Source organism: Vigna umbellata, chromosome 9 (assembly GCF_029865625.1).
Source record: "Vigna umbellata cultivar VRB3 chromosome 9, Vumbellata_1.0, whole genome shotgun sequence".
Lineage (NCBI taxonomy): Eukaryota > Viridiplantae > Streptophyta > Magnoliopsida > Fabales > Fabaceae > Vigna > Vigna umbellata.
Window position 1 is genome coordinate 31,346,652 of NC_142173.1, and position 27,119 is coordinate 31,373,770.

At 35.7% G+C, this 27,119-nt stretch overlaps 1 protein-coding gene and 1 long non-coding RNA gene across 2 annotated transcripts; one reads left to right on the forward strand and one right to left on the reverse strand.

Moving 5' to 3' along the window:
* Positions 1 to 3,008: 3,008 nt before the first annotated feature.
* On the reverse strand, positions 3,009 to 3,561 carry LOC148193213 (uncharacterized). The gene is made up of 2 exons (XR_015782068.1): positions 3,344 to 3,561; positions 3,009 to 3,255 (listed from the first exon to the last, which is right to left on the reverse strand). It is a non-coding gene; the product is annotated as an uncharacterized LOC148193213 (long non-coding RNA).
* Positions 3,562 to 9,374: 5,813 nt separating this feature from the next.
* On the forward strand, positions 9,375 to 12,037 carry LOC124826762 (cyclin-D4-1-like). The gene is made up of 6 exons (XM_088098132.1): positions 9,375 to 10,052; positions 10,566 to 10,652; positions 10,750 to 10,848; positions 10,938 to 11,139; positions 11,236 to 11,357; positions 11,470 to 12,037. Exons 1-6 carry the CDS (start codon positions 9,759 to 9,761, stop codon positions 11,716 to 11,718), a joined length of 1,053 nt encoding a protein of 350 aa, XP_087954258.1. The 5' UTR covers positions 9,375 to 9,758; the 3' UTR covers positions 11,719 to 12,037.
* The last annotated feature ends 15,082 nt before the right edge of the window (positions 12,038 to 27,119 follow it).

Consider the following 27,119-nt stretch of genomic DNA (forward strand, 5'->3'; position numbering starts at 1 on the left):
AATGGCAAAGGGAGCGCATGTTGGATCGAAATTGAAATTGTTTTGCAAATCTTTAGGGTTCCACGTTAGGCCTATAAAGTTAGTAAGAGTGAAAATCGAGTTTGTTACCAATAAGGAGTATTGGTAAATCTTGAAGAAATTTGTTTTGATGATGCTACAAGAAGTTTTAGTTGAAGAAGATATTAGAATTAGTTAAAAGCAATTTGTAGAAATTAAATGTAGTAGGAAATTCTTGTAAACCTTGTAAACTTGCATTTTTAACTGCAATAATCGATTATGGAATGGCAATAATCGATTATCACAGAGTCATACAAGAATAATCGATTATCACATCATATAATCGATTATCACATTTTGAAAACCCTGTAACGGACTTGAATAATCGATTATCACTTACAATATCGATTATTCGTGGCAGTTGAAACTTAACCTTAGATATTCAGAGCAGCTGGCTATATAGTGGTTTTTCTGTGAAGATTAAAAAAACAGGAGTTGAACTCTGAGCTTTTGAGAATACAGTGTGATCTGAGGAAGTTCTAAAAAGCTAGTTCAAGTGCTTTGCCTGGTCTCGTGAATAGGAGAAGCTCGCGTTTCGTGTGTCGATAGTCGGAGCGGTTCTCTTCGAGTTGGCAAGGTGGTCATCTTCCGGTTCGTTCGTCGAAGGAAGGTTTTTTATTTGTTTTTATCCACTCTTATTGTAATTTGTGAAACTGTTTTTAGTGAAAACGTTAATCACTTTTTATAGTGATTAACAACTGGACGTAGATTCTTTTGAATCGAACCAGGATAAAAATTCTGTGTTGAATTTTCTTGCTCTCTATACTCTTTACATTTTACGCATATCAACTGTTTGATAAATTTTCTCTAAGAAAATTGTTTTTCTAAAACGGACTATCAAAACTTGATTTGTGACCGTAACACGCTTTCCAAATATTTTATTCCGCTGCGCGACTCTATAACGGTACCGATTGTTCCTACAGAGTTCATGTTCACTTTCGCGTCTAACGTTGACACTTTCTATACAGATTGAGAAATCGATATAGAAAGTCCACTTTCTATACCAATTTTGGAATCATTATAGAAATTGAAAACTTTTTGCGCCTTTATTTGTACTGATTCTAGAACCAATATAGAAAGTTGTTTTTAACCTGCGTAAAAAGAGTCCTCCTACATTAGTGTAAGAGGAAAATTGCCTTAGAAATGTGAGTGAATTTCTTAAATATAAAGCAAAACAATTAGAAAAAACAAAAGAAGTATCTAGCAAAAGAAAAAAAAAAGAATTATAAAATTAAAGACCAAATATATATATATATATATATATATATATATATATATATATATATATATATATATATATAAAACAAATTGTAGATACTTTATTAATTTAAAATGGAGGAGATAGGTATTAAGAAAAATATAAGAACAAGGGCTAGATAGAAATGTATGTATTCGTCTTCGATCCTATACTCAATTTAAAAAATTAAGTATTATCTATACCTATACCCGATTAATAAAGATATTATTTGTCAAAATAGAAACAAGTTTGGATAATATTTACCATAATGAATTTATTTGTCATATAAAAGTGTGTATGAAAGATTATTTTATACTTAAAAATGAATACAAATCCTTTAAATCACTACTTTACATATAATAAACTTCTATTCCTTAGTGTAGTATAAAAGTTTTTCAACAACAATACTTAATCTTAAAAGTGTTTTTATTTTTTTTTTCTATTTTTTTAAACACATTCAACTTCTCACGTATTACTTTTACACTAATATCTTAAAATTAATTTTAATATCTAAAATTTGATGTTAAAATTTATTTTTATTTTAAAAAAATAGTTTAATTCTTAAACTTTAAAAATAAATAAATAGTTCTTTTAATTTAATTATATTAATTTTGTAACATCCCAAAAATACAGTATAAAAGCATATAATAGAATAATCACATTAATAATACCACAGATCAGTTCTACACATAACGAGGTACTATTATGGCCGAACGACCTTACATAATAGTAGAGAATTAAAAACCGCACACTGGCTACAACTAGACCGAACGGTTTACAAAATAAACTTATACCAAACGGTCTTACAAAAGATGGAGCCAACAACTGATCAAACGGTCCTAAGGTTCAGTCTTTACTTCCACCTCTTACAGTGCTTCTTCCAGCAGCTCTTCTCCTTCTACTCACATCCACACGGATTATCATTGCAACAGGGACGAAGACAACAAAACAGACAAAATGAACAAGACGGAAAAAAGGTAAGCTTATGTAATTTAATCCATGTAGTAACATATTCAGATCACATAAGTGCTATATCAATCAATTTCACAAAATCAAGCATTCATTATTGCATGCAATAAACCAACGTTTGACTCTGACCGTCCGGACTGAATGAATTCTGTGTAGCTACGACGTTTGTGCACCCGGATGATGTAGTAACTGGGATACCCTCAACAGCCACTAGTGCAGAAAGGGGTTTTAACGTCCAATATTTTGGCCTTTTGACGTCCGGCGTACGTCCGACGTTTATGTGGGTGACGTCGCTCAGACGTCCGTTGTCGCAGGACGGACGTCTCTGTAAACGTCCGTTGTGTCAGCACGGACGTCTACATGAACGTCCGTTGTGGCAGGACGGACGTCTCTGTAAAACGTCCGTTGTGTCAGCACGGACGTCTACATGAACGTCCGTTGTGTCATGACGGACGTCGACATGAACGTCCGTTGTGTCAGGAGGGACGTTTACATGAACGTCCGTTGTGTCTGGACGGACGCCTATATAAACGTCCGTTGTGTCTGGACGGACGTCTATATATACGTCCGCCTCCTCCCCCCGGACGTCTACCTTGCTGAAATGTTTTAGGTAGGAGCTGGGGGGTGGACGTCCGTGTGTGCACTGACAGACGTCTGTAGACGTCCGACTGTGCACTAACGGACGTCTACTGGGCGTTTTTTTTTTAAAAATTAGTTTATTTTTTCAATAAAACCACACCTGAAAAGCAGAAAAATGTCCCAGAACAATTTTGCAATAATATAAAAATGCGTTTTATATAAACAAAGTTCTACTTAATGTGGAGTTCAATCCACTACCAAACTATCAACATAAAACTTAAACTAAAAAACTAAACAATGTTCAACAAGAAATATAACTATTCCTAACTCCATCTTTGCAGAAGATAAGCGGTCCACTCCTGCCTTATCTGTTTAATTGTGTCTTCTGTAATAGGCGATGTAGTCTTGAAGCGCTGCAAAATTCAACAAAGATTCATTATTGTTTCATATATAGTTGTAGATGAATATGATTTGTAATGTATTGAAGGTATACATCATTACCTCATTCCAGTCATCTGTAATGACTGCTCGAATGATGGTCTTAATCCAACACATCACATAGAAGCCACATTCCCATGAATCTACCTGGTGGTTACACTAAAATAACAAACTAAATAGTTAAGAATTTAGATCATTCAATAACATAAATGAAAAGGAAACGTTAAATGACTTACAACCTTTGGATACAAAACTTGAACCAGTTGACCACGAGATTTACCAATAACTCTGTACAGATTGAAAACACAAAGTATAATTAATATGACTATTTTATCATAAAAGTTGAAGGTGAATAAAACTTGAACCAGGTGACGTGGTTTGCTGCTCCAGTAGTTCTCCATGCCAAGTCCAAACGGTATAAGTCCTCATTATGCCGTACATGAATAGATGGTCACGCACATTGCCTAAGTCTTGCCGTATTTGATTAAGACAACGCACACAAGGACAAAAATATTTCCCGTTGACGGACTTAGCATTTTGTTCAACGTATTGCAAGAACTTTGAAACACCCTTCTCATACTCTTCACTGATGCGACGTTCCTTCATCCAGCTTCGATCCATACTATGTTCGTAAAATCATTAGTTCAAGTGTTTTAACTCTCACAAGGTTAGGCCCTACCCATTCAAAAAAACTAATTTTCATAATTATATCAGCCACGTGCATTGAAGTCTACATCATAAAATTGATAAGATTTCGGCAGCATTTCGCATTGGTCTCCGAAATACACGAAATGAGAGTAGTCAACGATGACCACAATCAAATATGCATCCGGAGAACAACACAAGTACTGAACCGAAATTTTATCAATCTTATCCTTAAACTCCAAATGACATGGAATTGCAAATTATGGAAATTAATTTTCTCAAACTGTCCAATCGGACAATTCAAAATTTAACACAAACGATTAAAAGATTAATCGTTTGTCTTAAATTTCAAACGGGAACTAAGTGTCACTCAATGATTTGATACTTATATAATACACAACTAATACAGATATATTCAAAAGCCAATTACGCAGTCACATTTTACAGTAAAAAACGTGCATTCACAAAACTCAATTACATGCATACAAAAAAATTTCAACCAACAAGCTAACCTGGAAAGTAGATTCGAAATGAAAATGATGAAAACGGAGGAGTGAACGGCCTAAAACGCAGTCCAAAAACAGTCAAAGAAGCCTCCAAGAACACGCAAGAGTCTACAAAAAAACGGACCGAAAACGATTTTTAATCGGTTCAAATCAAAGGTATTTCATCACAGAGCAATGTAATCGGATTGAAAATGAATTTAAACGGTCCAAAAACGAGAAAACTCACCTGGAAATCAATGGCGCAGCAGCGTTTTGCGGAGGAAGACGATGAACAGTGCGTTTCCAAACGTTAACTGGTCACTGGTTCGCGGGAGCACGATATTATACTCTTAGACGTCCGGCGAGCTTGTGGACGGACGTCTATAAGAGTATAGACGTCAGGTTCGTCACTAATGTGACGTCTTTGATGATTTAAAAATGATATTCGCGGGTGGGTTTAAACGTCCGTCCTTGGGTGGGCCGACGTCTGTAATATGATAAACGTCCGTTTTGGGGAGCTGACGTCTATTATATTGAACAAACTGAACGTTTCAACTCCCCATGGCAGATCCTCAACGTCCGTCCTACGAGGGCTCTGACGTCTATAATAGTCTAAACGTCGGGCCCCGCATATGGGACGTCTCTGGACCTGAAGAGAATTAAATATCCAACCACCCCTGTCAGTACATTAAACGTCCGTTATACGGGCTCGGACGTCTATAATATTATAGACGTCCGTGCCCTCGTAGGACTGACGTTGAGGGCCTGAAGAGAATTAAATATCCAACCACCCTGTCAGTACCTTAAACGTCCGTTATAGGGGCACGGACGTCTGTGTTTATTATAGACGTCCGAGCCCTCCCAAAACGGACGTGTAAGTTCCCTACTTGGGAAATTGAAACGTTCAGCCTCGTAGACGTCCGTCCCCCTGAGACGGACGTCTAAGGGCTGCAATGGGTATAACGTTCAACTATAAACGTTCAGCCTTTTAACGTCCGTCTCCGAGGACGGACGTTCGCTAGAGTATAAACGTCCGTCTCGGCCAGGGACGGACGTTCAAAGCCTGCAAATGGTTTCCACTGTTCAGCCAAATGAACGTCCGTCACTTAAGACGGACGTTCACTCAAGTATAAACGTCCGTCTCGGCCAGGGACGGACGTTCAAAGCCTGCAAATGGTTTTCACTGTTCAGCCAAATGAACGTCCGTCACTTACGACGGACGTTCACTCAAGTATAAACGTCCGTCTCGGCCACGGACGGACGTTCAAAGCCTGCACATGGATTTTCACTGTTCAGCCTAATGAACGTCCGTCACTTAGGACGGACGTTCACTCAAGTATACACGTCCGTCTCGGCCAGGGACGGACGTTCAAAGCCTGCACATGGATTTTCACTGTTCAGCCCAATAAACGTCCGTCACCTAGGACGGACGTTCACTCAAGTTTAAACGTCCGTCTCGGGCAAGGACGGACGTTCAAAGAGCTCATAGGTGTTTACTAGTTCAGCCTATTAAACGTCCGTCCCCCAGGACGGACGTCCATAACATTATAAACGTCCGTCGCGACCAAGGACGGACGTCCAAAGGGCTGACACGTGTTCACTTTGTTCAGCCTATAAACGTCCGTCTCCAAGGACGGACGTTCATAACATTATAGACGTCCGGCTAGCCCCAGGATGGACGTCTACAGTTCCACTTATTTACTAATATGCCACCGGTCAATTATATACGTTGGGGCTTTTGTGGACGGACGTCTATTGGGAGACGTTAAAACCCCTTTCTGCACTAGTGAGCTGTCACCCGAGGTTAATCCGTTCCGTCCAAGATTACCTTGTGGACTAGGATCTCCTGCCATTCTCACACATGACTTACCCCTCTCTACTTGAGAATGAGTAATCATAGAATATCAGGATAAACACCAGTTAAGCATAACCACATTCATACTTTACCATTCCAATACCAAATCATGAGATATTCCTCTCTGGAATACTCTTTTCATATCCATATTACTCAATTCATATCACATTCCATCATATTTCATTATCAAAACATCTAACCAAACCAATTGGAACAGAAACTCATGTGACATCGAACACTGAATCCATACTCTCAACCCAAGGACAAGACTGAACACTTGGGGTGAGACCGAGAGATCTTCAACTCATAAACAGATCAAAACCGAAAGAGTTATTATCAGAGTTATGAAAGAAACCGAAAGGAATAACGCTCTATAGTAAATAACAGAGCCGAACGCTATTTACTAGGTAAACCATTTCATTGAACTAACTCCTGAGAGTTCAAACCGAACGCCAGAAGCCTAGGCCGAGTACTAAGACTCTAGGCCGAATCTCATTTAGAGACCGTTACTGTTTGACACCAAATACTAACAACTGACGAGATACTATGAAGAAACCAAACACTATTTATACTTAGCTTTTGGCATGAGACTAACATTAAAGAGACCTAGTGCTAGTCTAAGACCGAACACTGTAGAAACCGAATGCTATTGAGTTTGGCCGAACGCTCTTCTTAAAAAAAATGGTAATGATAGATTACTGGGATACGACCGAGCACTTGATTTAAGACCAAGCATCACTTAGACCGAGTGCTAGGTTTATGACCGAGCACTACATAACTTATTCAATGAAAGAATATATTCTAATTATAATTAGATGAAACTTATTTTCAACAAGGATAAATATCATATTTAAGAATTTAGGTATTATTGAATATCTTAAAGAAGCTGTTTTAAGGAGTCCAAAAGAGATACTATACGTAGATCGAACACTTTATTTACAAGTATACTAAGATAAACCGATCGGTCATCGACTGATTCTTCCTAAAGAAAGAATCCGGTCCAGACCGAATGCTCAAAGGGAAACCGAACGGTCAATGATGACTTTCGGTTACAGTTTACATAATTATGCAGACTATTACAGAATCACTCTCAAACCTTATTCCTACCCATTTCATAGCTTTCATTAATCTTTAAATACTTTTAAACAACATACAATATTTCACCATCAACCAAATCATAAAACACAATATCATTCCAGTTTCTCATCTTTTATACTCATATACTCATACAGCCAATAATGCAGTAACAACCATACTTCATATTCATTAAATCAATCAAACAACATGAAATAATTAAAACAATAATCTTAATCAAATTATATAAGCTTCCCTTACCTCTTAAAGTGACCGAACGCTCAACAATGCAGGATACTGGTTTACCACTACACTTTCTTCTACCCTTAGAGTTTACTGATCACAAATTCTAGACAAAATAAAAGACCAGAAAATTATCAAAAATCACATATAGAAAGGTGATCAACCTATGCAACTAGAACTTGATTTGCATGTATCAGAAAACCACTCGACTGAGAGAGGAATGAACTTACCAGCTCAGAATCACAAACTGATCGGTTTAAACGAAAGCTCTTGACGCCTGAAAAACTTACATGGTGCCTGAATGATGATCGGAGGAAGAAAAAGTGAGAATTTCTTAGAGAGAAGATGGAGGAGATTTAGAGAGAAGGAGGAGGAAATGGTTTCAGTAGTTTGGAGAAGAAGGAAATCATGCAGAGAAGTGGCACGCCATTTGAAATTTGGCATTAAATACTGCCGTCACTAAAACCGAAGGACCACTCTCCTGCAGCCACCTGTTTTCCACTATCTGAAACTCTAACTCTCTCTTTGATACTTGACTTCCACTACTTGGGGTTTTTAGTGGACTTTTAATGGGTTCTGACAATTTTTTTTAACGTGTAGAACAATATTTTAAACTGATATTTGAATTTGAATTGTTTATACCATTTAACCTATTTTACTTCAAAATATTTAAAAATTATTTATCAAAATTGAATAAAAAGACTATATCTATTAATTTTTAAAATTTAAATAAAAAATAATCAAAACTTAAAACATCATTCAATTATAATTTTATATCCAAATTTAAGAAATATAAACATATTCAATCCTAAAATTAATGATTCAATTTATTTATTTTACACATTTGACTATATACATACCTATATTTTTATATTTTACCTTGACGGTATTTAATGACCACCTTTCCATTTATAACTTTTTTCATTCATAAAATTTAAACTCAAAATTTTATTTAAAGAACCAAATCTAATATCACCGAGAAAAAAAGTAGCTATGTAAAAATTACTTTATTTTAAAATGACAATAATGGCTAAGTTTAACTTATTTTTTTGTTGTTTGAGTAATGAACAAAAAAATAATAATTTCAATCAATCACCTCGAGCGATTATGTTTTTAATATTTATCAGAAAACATTTAAGTAAAGAATGACAATTAAAGCGTATTTATGCTTGTACGAAAACATGAAAAAAAAGAAGAGAAAAGTTAGCAGGTAATTCATCTGTACTCCATTAATTCAGCCTTTGATATAACCCAGAGAGATTATTTACCAAAATTAGAAAACATTTTCTCTTATATTTTAAAATACCTTTTAAATAAATTTCTATGTGATAATAATAATTACAAAAATTGTTGATTCTGATTGAATTGCATTTTCTAATTAAGAAAAAAGATGTCGATTTAAACATAACACAATTAAGTAGGTTAATATAAAGCAGAATAGAAATAAGATTTATTAGTTATAAAATTTAAAAGAGAGAATGAATATAAAACAAAGTGAATTGTAATATATTCAAAGAGTTAAAATAGGCAATAAAAGTGAAAATTAAAATAGAGTATTACGTTTATTATTACATAAATTAAAGACTTCAAAAAGGTTCATGGAATGTAATAAAAACTCAATGAGAGTTAAAAGAAGTATTATGTTAAAAACATTTCAATCACATTTTTCTTTAGAAACCAAAAAACTATACAGACATGTTAAATAATTCAAAATTTGAAAAAAAAAGAACATTAAATCTAAAATAGGTTAATACTTATGCCAAAAGATGGATCCACCATATTTTTGTGTTTCCCTGATTTTGGCTTTGGATGGTCTTTCTTCCATCTTGACAAAATTACACTCCTACTTGTTCTTGCACCCACCACCATAACCACATGACCAATGACCTATGACCATATCATAATTTTTTTTCCTTTGTTTTTGGGTTTTGGTATCCATGGACACCACCTATTCGATTGCCCCATCTATCTTTTTCCCTAAAAGCACAACCCGCTTCCTACATAAAGCTGGTTCCTTTCCTCATTCTCCCATTCCACACTTCACTCTATGCTCAACACTGTCACATGGGTTTTCCATCTCATTTCAAAATGCCCCACAGAGTTATTTTGTTCCCTTAGCCCCACCTACCCCTTTTGATGATGCTGCTTCTGTTCTAGCACAGCCGTTTTTGCATCAATGGCTCATAACTCACAGAACAGTAGCACCTGCTTTGATGATGATTTTGAATGTGATGGAACGGATGATTCTAGAATCTTGCATTGCTGGAACCACCGGAACCTTCACTCTGAATATGAAGATGGTGGTGGATCGGAGGAATTAGCATGTGCTGTGCCCCAGAGTGAGGAAACTGTGAGGGCTATGGTGGCGAGAGAGAGGGAGCATTTCCCGAGGGTTGATTACTTGCAGAGACTAAGGAGCGGGAAGTTGGCTTTGGGTGTTAGGAGGGATGCACTTGATTGGATTTGGAAGGTAATCGTTATGTTGATTTCTGGTTTTTGATGTTTCAAGTTTCCATTTTCATTCGACGAGCATCACAAATAAACCATTTAATTAGCTTTTTTTTTATTTGTTTATTGATTTGTGTGGATTCTTGCCTTGGTGGGTTGGTTGTTTTTAATGGGATTTGAGTCGTATGAAAGAGTTGTTTTTGTCTGATTCTAATACCAGTTTTAATGCAATGTTGGCTTTCTCATCGAGTCTCAATTGACTTCTGCAAAAAAAAAAAAAAAAAAAAGAAATGGTTAATGGTTTTGCCTTCAATTTTGATTTTCAAGTTGAGGAAGTAGCTAGGTGCGATCGCCAATTTTTTCTAAGTTGTTGAATCTCTTAAGTTGATGGTAGTTTTCCCTTTCCTTTTAGAAATGAATTCTGTTTCATACTGGTTGAAACCGTGTGATGAATGTGTCAAATCACAATCTTTTTTATTTAACTGGGTTAATTGTGTTAGTGACTGGATTTTTCTTTGTATAACGTGATCAACAGGCTCATGCTTATTTTGGCCTTGGACCCTTGAGTTTTTGTTTGGCTGTGAACTACTTGGATCGCTTCCTATCGGTTTTTGACTTACCGGTAAGGTCAAATTGCCTGAAAGTTCATGTTTGTGTTTTACTAGGTTTATTTTAATTACCTAATTGGTGTTTTTGGTCTCTTTTCTTGGTATGTTTAGAAAGGTGTAAGTTGGACTGTGCAATTGTTAGCTGTAGCGTGCTTGTCAATTGCAGCTAAAATGGACGAGATTAGAGTGCCTCAATCTGTAGATTTACAGGTATAGTAGAATCTTGCAATCTTGTCTTAAATATGATTTTGTTATGTATATTACCCTCTAATTTCCCCATCGATATTGATGATGAGCAGGTTGGGGAACCAAAGTTTGTGTTTGAAGCTAAAACCATTAAAAAAATGGAACTACTGGTCTTAAGCAAGTTGAGATGGAAAATGTATGCATTAACTCCTTATTCCTTCATAGAATACTTCCTTAGCAAGATCACTTGTGAGAAACACCCAACAAAATCATCCATTGCAATATCAGTGCAGCTCATCCTCCGTATAATCAGTGGTATTCTCATTACTCTTTGAATATTTGGTCCTTCTGTACTCTGTTTTCGTTGAGGTGTAGCGAGTTTGAAGAGTGCTTTTCGGGAAACAATTGTAGGTATCGACTTCTTGGAATTCCGGCCTTCTGAAATTGCTGCTGCGGTGGCAGTTTCTGTTTTAGGAGAATCACAAGCGAAAGATATGGATAAGTCCATTGCTGATCTCTTTATAGTAGAGAAGGTGAGGTTGTTGTTCCCAAATAGAGCATGTAGGGATGAGTTTACCTTCATCTTGTTGAATTGATAATAGTGAACGGTTGACTTGTGTTATGCAATTTCCTTTCATTTTGCAGGGTAGAGTTCTAAAGTGTGCTGAATTGATAAGAGATTTGTCCTTGAACAATGTTGCTGCTAGTGTAGGAAGCAAGGTGCTACATGTGCCTCAAAGTCCTATGGGGGTGATGGATGCTGCTGGGTGCTTAAGTTATAAGAGTGATGAATTAACAGTTGGATCATGTTTAAATTCTTCACATGATAGTCCAAACACTAAGAGTAGTAAAGCAGAAGGACCTTCTAATGAACCTCCAAGTGATGAAATGTGAATTTTCTTCCTTCACCAAAGTTCATTTTGTTTGGTTTGTCTTGGAATTCCTTGGAAACATTCTCAACGAGAGTGTGTTTCGGATTAATAAGGTGTGAGTTTAAGTGGTTCCGTGGGTAGGAGGTGTTAACAGTTTTGGTTTATAGTCAGATTACTTGAACAGCTACAAAAACTTAGGATGTGGAGGCACAGCCACAACATGCCAAGTATGAATGTAATATGTGGAGGTGAGAGCTATAATTATTGTTCATGTGAAATGATCCTAACTTCTCATTTTGGAAGAGAATTGATACATAAAGTAATTTTTGTTGGGTTGTTTATGAATTTTGTAGGAAAAACAAATAAACATTGCAATTTAAGCAAAAGGAAATATCATATAGTGCCTGAAAACAATCCAATATTTAGAAAGAACTAAAATGTTTCTTAACAAGGTTGATTTGGGTGCTTGTAACATATATCCAAGAAGCAAGAATTAACGAGACGAACGTCAATGCTTTGTTGGGTTCGATTGAGACCAACATCTAGACATGAAACATAAAATTCTTCTGTGCTGAATGTCTATGAATCGTGATGGAAGGCCTACCCTTGCTAAAGCTTCTATGTTTTAGTCACTGACCAGTCAACATGCAAGTATATTGGGTTGGATAACTTCACGACCGACCAAACAACACTAAAGAAACAAAAAACCTCACATCTGTTTAGTGGGACAACAAGACTGACAAAACAACACGAAAAGGATATAAGGGCACTTCCCTAGATTGGGGAAAGTTAAACTAATTGAGAAAATTTAGTTACTTATGTTTTGTTGCTAATCTTAAAAGACGTCATTTCTTGCTAGTTAAAAGTTAACTCTTCACCAGCAATGTATTTTGTCCTTTACAATATTTTCCCCTCTTTCTGCAAATCTTTTTACTACTTTTCAGATAAAATAAATTAATATTTTTAAAATAAAATATAATCTCAATATAATTATATCAGTATCTTAAAGAAATCATTCATCTTCTAAAAAAAGTTGCAAATAAGAGGACAAACTGATTTTATTTTGCAATTACACTTAATCCTTTCAGTTTTATAATTCTCTGCAGAAGAAAAGTGGGAACACATGTAATCTCACAGTTGTTACAAAATTATTTATTGATATACATAAATTAATTAATTATTCTTTTATATTAATTTTAATATTGATTTCAAAGGCACATCTACAATGTATTAGCATAGCTGGTTCATGGTGATCCGTTTTTATTGATTATTGGTTTCATCTGATCTACAAGGTTGTAACCAACACTTAGATTTCTTCTCAACACTCAACTCTCTCGTCACCAGAAAGAATTTTTGAAAGTTTTATTTTTTTTCATTGGTGATTTGGCTATGATTAATTTATCATTGTTTTAAATTTAAAAATGATCAAAATAGGTATATGATTTTTATTGAGATCTTGATATTCGGCTCCAACGAGGACATCATCCCTGCACCATTTTATGCCAAAGGCTATGGAATACTTAGCAAGATTGTAGATGAAATTCATAGAGCAAAGAATGTACAAAAGATTAACAATATAAATCACAGAGGAAAAAAACAAGAAACTATACTTAGCAAGATTGTAGATGAAATTCATAGAACAAAGAATGTCCAGAAGATTAACAATATAAATCACAGAAGAAAGAAACGAGAAACTATACTTAGCAAGATTGCAAATGAAATTCATAGAACAAAGAATGTCCAGAAGATTAACAATATAAATCACATAGGAAAGAAACGAGAAACTATACAAAGGGAAGAGAACAAACCCTAAGCACAGTGGAGCGAGAGCAAAAAATAGGATTGGAAGAAGAAGAAGCATCCAGAGAGGCAGTGTTTTCTATCTGTTACAGAAAGTGTAAAAAAAGAGAATATAAAAGAGAAAAACAAAAAAGGAAAACGAGTGGCCCGAGCTACAAGGTGTAGGCCCAAGTACAAAGACTATAATCTTCCCTCAAGTTGGGAGTAGATATTAGTCATTCCCAGCTTGGAATGAAGATACTTAAAAACAACAGGAGCAAGAGGTTTGGTGAAGGTTGAAATGGGGAGCAGCTTAAAAAGGCCATTGTTGAGCTTGTCCCTCACAATGTGGTAGTCTATTTCTATGTGTTTGGTGTGTTCATGGAAGACCTGATTGGAGGCAATATGGATAGCGGAGAGCGATTGTCACAATAGACTATAGTAGGTTGAATGGTGAGTATACGAAGGTCATGAAGGATGTAAGTTAGCCATTGTAGTTCACATGTGATAGTGGCTAGAGCTCGATATTCAGCTTCTGAAGAGCTTCTAGAAATGGTCTGCTGCTTTGTGGATTTCCAAGAAATGATGAAATTGCCTAAGTAGATGGAATAACCAGTGATAGATTTTTTGGATTCATAACAAGTGGCCCATTCAAAATCACTATAGGCTTTGAGCTGATTGATGTTGTTGCTTTGAAGAAGGATTCCATTGCTAGGACTTCCCTTGAGATATCTAAGAATGTGGTGAGCATCTTGTTGATGTAGGGTGGTAGAAGAGGAAAAAAATTGGCTGAGATTGTTGACAGAGAAGGTGATGTCGGGTCTATATTGGTGAGATATATTAGGCGGCCAATGAGTCTTCGGTAGGATGATGCATCTTCATCATATAGGAGGTTGTCTTGACTAGTTAAACAAGAAGAATGTGCCATAGGAGTGCAATGGAGCATTCCAACTTCTGTAAGGAGGTCAAGGGTGTACTTGTGTTGGCTGAGGTGGATTCCAGAGCTGTTCCGAGAAACTTCCAAGCCAAGAAAGTAGGTGAGATCGCCTAAGTTTTTGATGTGGAAAAGGTTGTCCAGGAAAGTAATGATATGTTGTATCTCAGTAGTGTTGTTGTTCGCAACAACAATATCATCGACGTAGATTAAGATGGCAGTGGTGTGGCAAGTATCATGTTTCAGGAAAAGGGAATGATCAACATTAGAATGTGTATAATTATTAGATAAAAGAAAAGTGGAAAGTTTTTCATACCATTGTCGTCCAGCCTGCTTGAGCTCATATAAAGATCTTTGAAGTTTGCATACTTGATTTAGGTTGTGATGGGTGAAGCCAGGAGGAAGTTGCAAATAAACTTCTTCATGTAAGTCACCATGAAGAAAGGCATTGTTGACATCAAGTTGTTTTAGAATTCATTGGTTAGAGGCAACAATGGTGAGGAGAAGACGTAAGTAGATAATTTGGCAACATGGGCAAAAGTCTCAAGGTAGTCTAATCCTTTAAGTTGGGTGTAACCCTTAGCTACAAGGCAAGCTTTAAAAAGGTCAATAGATCCATTAGACTTGTGTTTGATTTTGTATATCCAACGACATCCAATAGCAGTTTTTTCGGCAGGAAAAAGCCAGTGATGGTCCAGGTGTTATTGTTTGTTAAGGCGTTGAGTTCATCCTACATAGCTTGAGTCCACTAAGGTATTTGAGAAGCTTCCTTGTAGGTGTGAGGTTCAATGAGAGATGAAATAAATAGGATGGTGTGCTTGAAATAAGAGGATATCATGTCATAAGAAAGAAAATTAATAATAGGATATCTAGTAATGTTATTAGTTTGGAAATTTGTAAGATATGTAGAAGGATGTTTGGGTTGAGTGGAATGCCTAATGGTATCAATGTGCTTATTTATATTGGAGACATAATCATTTGAGGCATTGGTTAAGGGAGGTTCATCAGTATTTGGGATGCTTGTGGTGTCATTTTTACTGGTGACAGTATCATTGGCAACATCAGTATCAGTGGCAGTAGGCACAAAAACACTATTACTAGGAAAACTAATATCATCATAATTATGACTATAATTGTGAGGAATAGGCAAAGAAAGAGAGTTAGAACCAAAATTATTGTGAGAATGAGAAGTATATGGAAAACAATTTTCATGAAACAACACATTGCGAGATGTATCAATCTTATGATTTTGTAAGTTAAGGAATTGATAACCTTTGGTGTGATGTTTGAAACCAAGGAAAATGCCAGGAACAACCCTTACATCAAATTTTTTTCTATGTGTAGTCAAAGTGCTAATATAGCATAAACAAAAAAAAAACACACAAAGTAGAAATATCATACAATTTCCCATATAATTTTTCATATGGAGTAGCATCATTAAGTAAGGGGGTAGGCATGCAATTGATCAGTAAAGTAACATGTTTAGCAACAAAGCACCAAAAAATAGTAGTCAAATTAGTTTGAAATAAGAGAGAGCAAGTGACATTTAACAAATATTGGTGTTTACGCTCAACTATGCCATTTTGTTGAGGGGTTTCATTACAAGTGGTTTGATGGTTAATGCCTTTAAGGGAGAAAAAAATTATGTATAGCAAATCCAATGCTATTATCAGTACAAATGGTTTTGATAGTAGTAGAAAACTTGTTTTCTATGTTTGTTGTAAAATCAATGATAAATTTTCTAATAATAGATTTGTCAGTCATAGGTATTAACCAAGTATTTGAAACCACGCATGGAAAGAATATTGCAGGGACTCCATATATTAATGTGAATAAGATCGAAGATTTGCATAGTTTTGGAAGTACTATTAGGAAAGGTAACTTTCTTTGTTTAACATGAGGCAAGCATCACATATGTATGTGGGATTATGAACAATGAACGAGTATTTAAGTGTCAAATTATTCAATCTAATATTAGAACGATGTCTTAATCTAAGATGCCATAGACTAGTATAATTTAATACATTGTTGGCAAAATTTGTCGTAGAAGTATGTTCAAAGAAGAATTTAAAATGTACAAGCCACCAGTAAGTTTAACTATAGAAACTTCTCTTTGGTTTGAATGTCCTGTATAGTACAACCATGAAAGGAAAAGTTAGTTCATAGTTATTAAAAGAAATCAACTGAGATATGAAGATAAGATTAAAAGAGAATTGCGAGACATAAAGGACATTTAAGAGGTGGATCTTACTGTTAAGAATAAGAGTTCTAGAATACTCAGAATAAATAATAGTACCATTAGGTAAAGCAATTTGAATAGGTTTGATTCTTTTATAAGATGAAAAGTTTCGTAGAGAAGTACTTATATGGTTTATCGCTCTAGAATCAAGAATCCAATTGTTTTTAGGGTATTTGGAAGTAAGAGTAGGACTGATATTACCTAAAAGAGTTTGGTTTGCCGAAGTAGATCCAATGTGGTGAATTTGAGCATAACTGAAAGCATAATTCAGATTGTGGCTTTTGAAGTTCTCTACAAGAACTTGAAATTGTTATGGTCTGAGGCATATGTGATTAGCACTATTAGAATTGGTATCTTTGACATTCCCATTGTCTTCTTGAACAGAGGTATGGTGAATTTGTGTATGCTTATTATAGAGCTTATGTCTTGGAGGATAACTGTTCTTCTTATAGCAAACCTCTACGTATGACCATTTTTGTCAATGAGTGCAATATTTTCTATCAGTTAGTGCGCTTTCGAAGCCTTTGTCTTGACTAGGGAAGCTATTCTTTCGGTAGAAGACAACTTCACTGTGCCCATATTTGCCACAATAATTACAAGTGGTGGAAGAGGTGGAAGCAGTGCAAGTGGTGGCAGTATTAGTGTCCCGAGTCTTAGCCACAACAATCAGATTTCCACTAGACAATTGTCTTTCTTATTGTGCCACCAATTAGAAAACCTTGGTGATTGATAACTCTCAGTATTTGCATATTTTTCTAGGTTAAAACTCCTTTCTTAAGATTCTTTAGCTTTTAATTTTTTAGAAATATAATAGTTTAGTGTAAAATGGTAAAAATAGGAATTTAATAAAAATTTGGTTAATTTGCTCTTTTTAGTTAAATAAAATAAGTTTTTAAATAAATAGGTTGTTTTCCTTTTTTTAGAAAAATATTTTAGAAAATAATATAAACATATTTTTTAGAATAGGTTATATTTTTAGTAATTTTGTTTTAAATTTTTCAATTCATTTTTTTAGCTGGAAGTGATGCATTAGATTTTTTTATGTGCAGAGAAGATGAGATTAAACTTGATGTGTTGTACTTGGCATTAAGACCGCTGGAGTCTGATCAGTAAAAGTAATTGGGCTGGCACTGTTGCGCAGGATTGAGCCATTGCTGCCATTTGAAGCTAATGCTGATTTAAGAAGTGGGCCGCTGCTGCCATATTTGAATTGGGCCACTGAAATTGCTGGAAGCCACTGCTGAAACGTTGCTGTTGCAAGCCTTGGAAATGATTGGGCTGCAGATTAGTGAGATGGTGTCGTTTTGATTAAGAATGCAACTACAGCTTTTGGGGGTCCTGTTTTAGACTTCATTTGGCAGAAGCACTTCCTCGAGCTAGGGCATGTGATGGACAGAGAGAAGAGAGAAAAAGAAACCCTCTTCTTAGGGCTTTGAGTGAGAGAGCTGGAGGAGCGCATCCTGACCAGACCTGACCGGAGCTGACTGGCGGGAAAGTGGAAGATGACCTGAGCTGCCACGTGGAGAGGATCAAATGGCTGGAAGTGGAGATTGTGAGCAAATGAAAGCTGGCCATCCGATGGGGAGAAGCTCGAAGCGTCGTCAAGGTTCCCTAATTCTTTTCTTTTTCTTCTTTCTTCAACCCTATATAAAGGGCTTTTACCATGTAAATATGGGACACACACTTTATACACTTTCACGGAGATATTTCTTACGCTTTACGTTTTTAGTCTTAGGAATAGATAGAGCGAACGTTTTTAGTCTTTTGAGTTTCTTGCATTCTCGCTCGCGTTTTGTTCGGTATCTTTTCTTGTAATCTTTGTTTCTTGTTAATAAAATTTCTTCTGTGATGTTTCTATGTGTTGTAAGTTTGGTGATTTTGTCATTTTGATTTTTCCATTATTTCTATGTTCTTGATTGATGATGTGAGAGTCTTTCTCGTTGTGTTTTATGAAGAAAATTGATTTGGACTCTGTGACTCCACACAGTTGAAATTCCTTAGGGAATTACATGACTCCATAGTGAGCATGACTTATCAGGATGTCTTCTCGAGTTGGAGATGAGTCCAATGAAAGAAAAATATTGTAATTCGTATTTTGTTTCTTTCAGTTCATTTCAATTAGGATTTTATATGTTTTAGAGTAAGTTGCATGTTTCAATTACATTTAGATTAGGTTTTGCGTCTGGTGATGAATAAGAATATGAATTAGGAGTTGAATTTGCTGTGATTTGGTATAGTTAGTAGACATTTACACACTTTAAGTTCTAATTTGGAACTTAAATACCACACAGTGGGTATGACTGCACAATATGTCTTCCTGAGTTATAAATGACTACTTTTCCACACTGACTTTGGCACTTTTGGTTCTTATTCATGGTTCTAATAAACCAATCTATTTTTACACATTAGTTTAGGTGTTTGTTCATTTGATTTCAGTTTTAGTTGAGAATATTAGCATGATTGTTCTTGATTACTTTTGTTTAGAGTAGGATTTGATAATTCATTTTAGGTTTTATGTCTTACCTTTTGATTTAGATTTGATGCTTAGTTTAGGTGTATCTCTTTATTGTTAATGTGTTCTTTTAGCCTTAGGTTTTGCTTCTATTTTGTATTTTTTTTAAGATCTACTTTTTTTAATTTGTTTAGTACTTGAGTTTTGTTTAGACTGTATCATGTATGTTTCTATTTCTGTTTTAGGTAGTTTAGACTTTTATTTTCTTCTCTTTTATTACTTTCTTTCCTTAAACAGAGTCTAGATTTTACCTTTTTAATTTCATTTTTAAATGTCCCCACCTAGTTTAATAGTAAATAATTAGTAAATAAATACAAGACCTTAACCATACACTTTAATCTTAATTATCTAAGTCCTAGGATTGATATTCTGGTTGCCCTATGCTACATTAGTGGGGACCAGACTTTGTTCTGATTTTAGGCGACAAAAATCAGTTTAACAGTGATGTCCGAAATAGGATCCAAGAGAAGCACATGTGAGGTAACATTAGCAAATTGATCATTCAATCCTCGTAAAAATTGCATAACATGGTCTTCTTGCTTTCTTTGTTTCACAACAGCCAAGACTTGACAACTACAATCGGGTTTACAAGTACAAAGAGGTTCTGGTTGGAAATTTTTGATCTCATCCCAAAGAATGCAAAGTTTAGTGAAATACTCAGAAATGGTAAGATCACCTTGATGTGGAGTAGCAATGTCAAGTTGAAGGCTAGAAATATGAGAAAGATTGCCTTGAGAAAACCTGTTCTTTAGGTCATTCTAGATCTTTGAGGCTTTGTTCATCCATATGATGTTTTGTCTGATGGACGTGGAAACAGAGTGAACGATCCATGAGACAACCACATTTTTATCCATGATTCCAGGTGACATGTTTAGGCTTGTCCTTTTCAGGTGGACGAACATTTCCAAGCACGAATTCAATCTTGTTTTTGGCGTTGAGAGAAATCAACATGCAGCGACTTCAAGAGTGATAGTTTGTACCATCAAGAACTGGTGAAACAAGAGTAGTGGTTGGATTCTCGCTGGGATAAAGGTAAAGATAGTTGTGGACAAAGTTGTCTTCTGCCATGACCGAAGCAAGAACAAGAAACAAAGAAAATGCCACGAGAAAGGAAAAAGAGGAAGCAGAGTTACGCAATAGAGCTCTTCAAAAGGAGAGCTCTGATACCATAACAAGATAGTAGATGAAATTCATATAGCAAAGAATGTCCAGAAGATTAACAATACAAATCACAAAGGAAAGAAACGAGAAACTATACAAAGGGAAGAAATCCAGAGAACAAACCCTAAGCACAATGAAGCGAGAACAGAAAATAGGGTTGGAAGAAGAAGAAGCATCCAGAGAGGTAGTGTTTTCTATCTGTTACAGAAAGTGTAAAAAAAGAGAATATAAAAGAGGAAAATACAAAAGGAAAAGGAGTGGGCCAAGCTACAAGGTGTAGGCCCAAGTACGGAGACTATCAATATTTATTAGATCTCAACTTTGTGACAAGTTCTAACCGCACAATGTAGACAAAATAGAAAGGAAAATTTGAAGAACCACACTTATGCACCGCTATAGAGAACAAAGAACTCAAGTATAAAAATATACAAAACCCAAAAGTTGATTTACGGAAAGGGATAAACTTTACCAAACTTCGTAATGGCAATGTCATCGTTGATTTACAATGTAGTGGCAAAGAAGAAGTTGACTGTGGAAGAGACATTCAATATGGATGTCAATACTGGTGGAAGGCCAGAGAATAAAAGATCAAAATGATTTGATCAGTTTGGATTCTTTTCTCTCACTAGTACAAAAATAGCGTATAACGTCACGCGTTCAATGTCCAACCACTGAATAACCAACATTAAAAATGGGTGGTGGCATTTTTGTAAATAGGTTTAATACATCATTTGGTCCCTACTTTTGAGGGTTTGGTTCAAACTGATCCTACCTTTTGAAAAAGTTCAGTAAGGCCTCATATTTCGTTTAAAAATGTTCAATACGATCCTTTTCGTTGACGCCGTTAAAAACCTAACGGTGCATATGCCACCGTGGCCAAACATGAGTGAACTGTTATGTTTGATGATTACGTGGCAATGTGAAATGAAGTGAGCTGGTGGAAATGTTTAAAGTTGAAGTTATTGTGTCTAATAAAAGGGGTGATTAGGGTTCGTGCAAGTTGTTCCCTTTTTTTAGCACAGTAGTTGTGGGTAGATAGAAATGGCTTCTTCCCAAGGTTGTTCTTCTTGTTCCAAAACAGGGTGGGAAAGAAATTCGCAATCCGCACATTATGGTTGTTGGAGGGGAGGTGGGATAATCCCTCGTTGCAAATGTGGTGATTATGTTGTGAGCAAAGTAGCGAGAATTCCACAGAATGCTGGCAGACAATTTTGGGGATGTCGTCATTACAAGGTTTTTTTAATACCCTTGTCACTTTATTTAGAATTTATTTGTTCATAGATTGATGAGTTAGAACCAATTTTGGTGGCTTATTTGGTGCATAACAGGTGGATCTTCAAGAGGGATGTACTGTAACTTTTTCAAGTGGTGTAATGAAGAAAATAATGACGAAAGAAATGGTGAAATTGTCATACAAAGGAGGAGGATATGTGAGCTGGAAATTTTAGTCCAAAAGTTGCAGAAAATGATAAAATTGTTACTTGGAGTTATGTGTGTTGTTATTGATGGTATCAGAGGGGGTATTTTTGAAGAGTATAGCGCAGCGGAATTAAAACTCAGAGAGCGGAAAGCGTGTTCGATCACAATTAAAATTAATTTGGTCCTTTTAGTAAAAATAATTTTCTTTCAGAAAATTAATCAAACAGTTGATATACGTAAAACAATGTGAGTGTAGGGAATAAGAAGATCAACACAGAATTTTTATCCTGGTTCGAATCAAAAGATTCTACGTCCAGTCGTTAATCACTATAAATAGTGATTAACCTTTTTCACTAAAAATGGTTTCACAGATTACAAGATAATGAACAGGAATAAAATGAAAAGAACTACTCTACCAACTTGAAGAGAACCGCTCCGGCAATCGACCAACGATCCACAAGCTTCTCCTTTCACAAGACCAGGCAGAGCACCTTGCTAACTTGAAGAGAGTCTGCTCCGACTATCGACACACGATACGCGAGCCTCTCCTTTCACAAGACCAAGCAAGGGAACAATGAACAAAAAGCTCTGTAAGAACGTTCCTCTGACACACAGTGTTCTAAGCTTTCTCAGTTCAAAATTCGTTGCTCTCTAATTTCTCCAAAACAAAATATATAGCCAAGTACACTGAGTGCCAAAGGTCAGCTCCCAACTGCCATGAATAATCGATTATTGTAAGTGACAATCGATTATTCAAGTCCGTTATAGGTTTTCAAAAATGTGATAATCGATTATATGAAGTGATAATCGATTATTCAAGTATGACTTGTGATAATCGATTATTGCTTAATCATAATCGATTATTGTAGTTAAAAATGCAAGTTTACAAGGTTTACAAGAATTTCCTACTACATTTAATTTCTACAAATTGCTTTTAACTAATTCTAATATCTTCTGCAACTAAAACTTCTTGTAGCATCATCAAAACAAATTTCTTCAAGATTTACCAATACTCCTTATTGGTAACAGTTATTGCGCTGAACACTGTGACAATGTGGGTCTGTTTAGGTTGGTCTTCGTAGGTGGATCAATGTTTACATTGAGGTCTAGGTCAGTGTTTATGTTCATATCAATGTGAAGGTGAAGCTCAATGTTTAGGTTGAAGTGTAGGTGAATGTTTATGTTCATGTAATGTGAAGGTGAATGTCAATGTAATGTGAAGGTGTTCATGTGAAATGTTAAATTTAGTATCCGCTTTTATTTTAAAATGTCCAATGTGGTCCCCTTTTGAATTTAAAATTGTTACTTTTGGTCCCAAATGGATATGAACACATGTAACATCTCTGCCATATTATACTAACACAAGTGTTTGTCATGACTACATAATTAAAGTGCACCTAGAAAGTACATAATAAAAGTTGATCACATGATAATCAAAGTAAATAATAAAACTTGATCACATCAGTTGTGAATATATATAAGTAAATTAGTTCATCAAAATACAACTGCATCAACATACTACATAGTTCTAAAGTTTTTTATAAGTTCAAAATACATCTAAAGTTCATCTAAACTTTTCTTCTGAAATCTAACTTCTTCCTCAAGATTGGTGGTGTTGAATGTGGAATGGACTCCTAAGTAGGTTGTGGTGGTTGCGGGGATTCTGGACAAGTTTGTTGTGAGGCTAAGGGACATGTTGGTTCTGTGATGTCTGGACGTAAGGGGCAGTTCTTTCTGTTGTGTCCCACTTGACGGAAGATGGTACATTTCTTTCTATGGCCACCAACACTTATTTGGGTGGCATTCTTTGTTAACTCCCACGCCTCCAACTTTCTTTTTTTCTTTGGTCTCCCAGGCAACTTTCGAATAATTGGTGGCAGGACATCAACATAGCTTGTTCTTTCCCATAACAACTACCCATTGATAGTATAAATCATAGAGGTATACGTCTCTTCATATGTGGATCTTGTGAACCAAGAGGGTATGGAATTTTGTGGGTCTTCATTTGAGTAGTTCATTGCTGCAATTGCATGACATGTGATGCCACTTTTCATCCACTTCCTGCAGGTACAGTGTTGACTGTCAAGGTCCACTGTGATCTTGTTTGCCATTGCTGTAGTGTGTCTAACCTCAAACAACTTTCGTCCAGACCAGCTGACAAAAATAAAGCATATTCCAATAAATTAACAATGGACATCAACATAAATCAGATTGGATATGATTATAAATAACAATTTTACCTTGGATCCAATATCTAGACAAATTTGATTCCTTCATAAGCCTGTTCTTTATCTTTGGGCAGATAGTGAAATCCATAGATGCGACCTTGCTTCTATTCGTGGCCCAACGTTTCATTAGATAAAGTCTTATCTCCTCCAGCATTGTGATTATTGGTTTTCCTCTAGCAAGCACAATAACACTGTTGAAAGCTTTAGAAATATTGTTGTCAAGGGAATCACATACAGCTTGAGTTGTGAATCGAGACCTTGACCAGTACCTGTTATGAATATAAATGAATAAAATGAGCAACCATGCAAAACTGATTAAAGGAGGCATCTTACTGACATATTTTACCTTGGGGAATGCTTATCAGGCATTTATAAGCTTCTACGTTGACCTCTTTTATATTCAGCATTTCTCTCTCCCATGCCTGGGAGTACGTGCTAGTGGCAGCCCTCCAAATCAGACTCCTCAAAATCTGACCAGGAAACCTCTTTCTAAAATTTGCGTAGAGGTGCCTCAGGCATAATCTTTGGTCTGTCCGAACAAAAGTTCCTGTACAGCTGGTATCAACCCCTGTCCACATGAATAAATACATGAAGGTTTAAAACATCATTTACAGTGACTTAAATGTATATAATAATGTAAGGAATACATGTACCTTTTGTTGATCAGACATCCACGTGAACCTAACAAACACTTCATTTCCTCCAAGGTCTTCTATGAATAACTGCAAAAACCAACCCCATGTCTCTTTGTTCTCTACTTTAACTACCGCATATGCAAGGGGAAGCATTTGATCATTTGGGTCCCTTCCAATTGCAGTTAGCATCTCTCCCTTATACTGCCCTTTCAAAAAACATATATCTAAAGAAATAATTGGCCTACAACTGACAAAGTTGTCCTTACAACCTTTCAAGCAAACATAAAATATTTTAAAAACTGTCTCACCATCATCATTGTCAACCTTCACCTTAACTGTTGACCCAGGATTAGACCTCAATAGTTCATGTGCATAGTCATATATTCTTTTAAACTATTCTTTAAAATCTCCATTAAGTTGATTTGTTGCCATTAATTTTGCCCTTCGTGCTTTACAGATGGAACTTTGGTATTCCATTTACGTAATGCTTTATTACGTATGTCTTTGACCTTTAAATTTGGATTGTCTTGTAAAGACCTATCTATTTTGTGACTTAGCCACTTTGTATTTATAATTTTGATGTTAAATTGCCTGCTGTAACTATGGGTATCATTTATTTTCCTTAATTTCCAAAATTGTCATGTTGGCAAATAGCCACAATAAGCTACCCATGAACACTTACCTTGTTCACCCATGCATCTAACCCTCACCCTACGCTTATCATTTTTAACAAACTTCAAAGCCCTCCCAGTATGCACAACATAACTTCTAATGGCCTTCTTAAAGTCATCCTTATCTGTAAATAAAGTCCCAACTTCCCATTTGTAATTTGCTATTGACTTTTGTTTCTCATATGTAGGAAAAGAACCTGGCTCTGATCTATCTTCAGTCTCCTCCTCACTACCACTGTTTTGTGGAGTTAATAGGACATCAGAATGCCATTCATCATCTGATAACCCCCTAGCACTGGGTTAAGCCCTATACTCTTCATCATTGTCCTCCAAACCAATACCAACCTCTTTTGGCTCCTCCACGTACTCATCACCACTAAGATTATCATATAGTTTATGTAACAAATGTTGTATGCTGTAATATAACTTTTTCACTTGAAGGTACCCCGAATCTTTTAGTGCACCTAGTATTTCAAAAAAACTCCATTTATCGGGATCAACGTCCCAATAAGCAATCTCTCCATCTATGTACTTAAAGGGGATTTGTTTTATCAAGGTCCTACCATGGTGAACCACTACCTCAAACCTTTCCCCAGACATCCCAATCCCTACAACTCAAATGCAAATGGGGACCACTAAAATTACTTAAACTAACAACAATGAGACCACTATCAACCCCAAAAAGCCGACAATCTTGCTCACTGTCTTCAACCACCCAAGAAGTCACAACTATAATTATATTTAAAACACAATAGACAACGCATTACAAAACAATTCAACATACAATATTTGACCAACAAATTTATACCCCCAAAATCATCGTCAATCGAACACAATATAATTAAACCCTAACCCCCAAATACAATGACAACAACATCAAGTAATTAGGCTTAGATTAGGACCACTTACCCCACATACATACGGTGTTCCCATTTCACCTTCAAGAAATCAGCAGCCAACCCTCATTACAACACCACTTGCACATGTTGAACCTAGAAATGGCGAAATCAGTCTTAGATAAGGGTAATTTTCTTTAACCCAGAGTTAAACCTACCACCTACCTTACGTCATTTTATTTTATTTTTTAAATATTTCCACCAGCTCACTTCATTTCACATTGCCACGTAATCATCAAACATAACAGCTTACTCAGGTTTGGCCACGGTGGCATCTGCACCGTTAGGTTTTTAACGGCGTCAGCGAAAAGGATCGTATTGAACATTTTTAAACAAAATTTGGGGCCTTATTGAACTTTTTCAAAAGGTAGGATCAGTTTGAACCAAATCCCCAAAAGTAGGGACCAAATGATGTATTAAACCTTGTAAATAAATCCAATTATTAAACGTCGTTTAGAATTGTAATTTGACGTAAAATGATATAAAACGTCAAATGGCTTTTAAATTCAGCGTTAAAAGGTTAGTGAATTCAATAACAATTTGAGCGAGAGATTGAAAATTCATTCACTTTATCTTAGCGTGCGATACCTTCTTCTCTTCTCAAACTTTTCTCGAACGAAGTTTCACGAGCATCACATGTAATCTTTCTTTCATTTGATACAAATGCATGTTAATTAATTACTTTATGTATGATTTTTGTTTGTTTTAACCGATTATTTTCGTGCTCTTGTCCTTCATAGGCACATTCTGCTTTCTCTCTCACTGTGACGAAACTTTATTCTGACGAACTCACCTTTTTGTTTTCATTTTCGTTTTAAAGAACTTATTTGTTGAACTTGTTTGTTGTTGTTTGATTGAACTTGTTTGTTGTTGGTTATTATTTTTTGTTGTTGATACTAGACTACACATTCATAGTTCATACTTTATAAAATACCAAAAACTAAAATTT

Excerpts from the sequence above, each read along its gene's own strand:
- LOC124826762 (XM_088098132.1), top strand. The coding sequence starts at position 9,759 with ATGGCTCATAACTCACAGAACAGTAGCACCTGCTTTGATGATGATTTT. Across the intron at positions 10,653-10,749 it reads TATCGGTTTTTGACTTACCG|AAAGGTGTAAGTTGGACTGT; the intron begins GTAAGGTCAAAT and ends TGGTATGTTTAG. Across the intron at positions 11,358-11,469 it reads ATCTCTTTATAGTAGAGAAG|GGTAGAGTTCTAAAGTGTGC; the intron begins GTGAGGTTGTTG and ends TTCATTTTGCAG.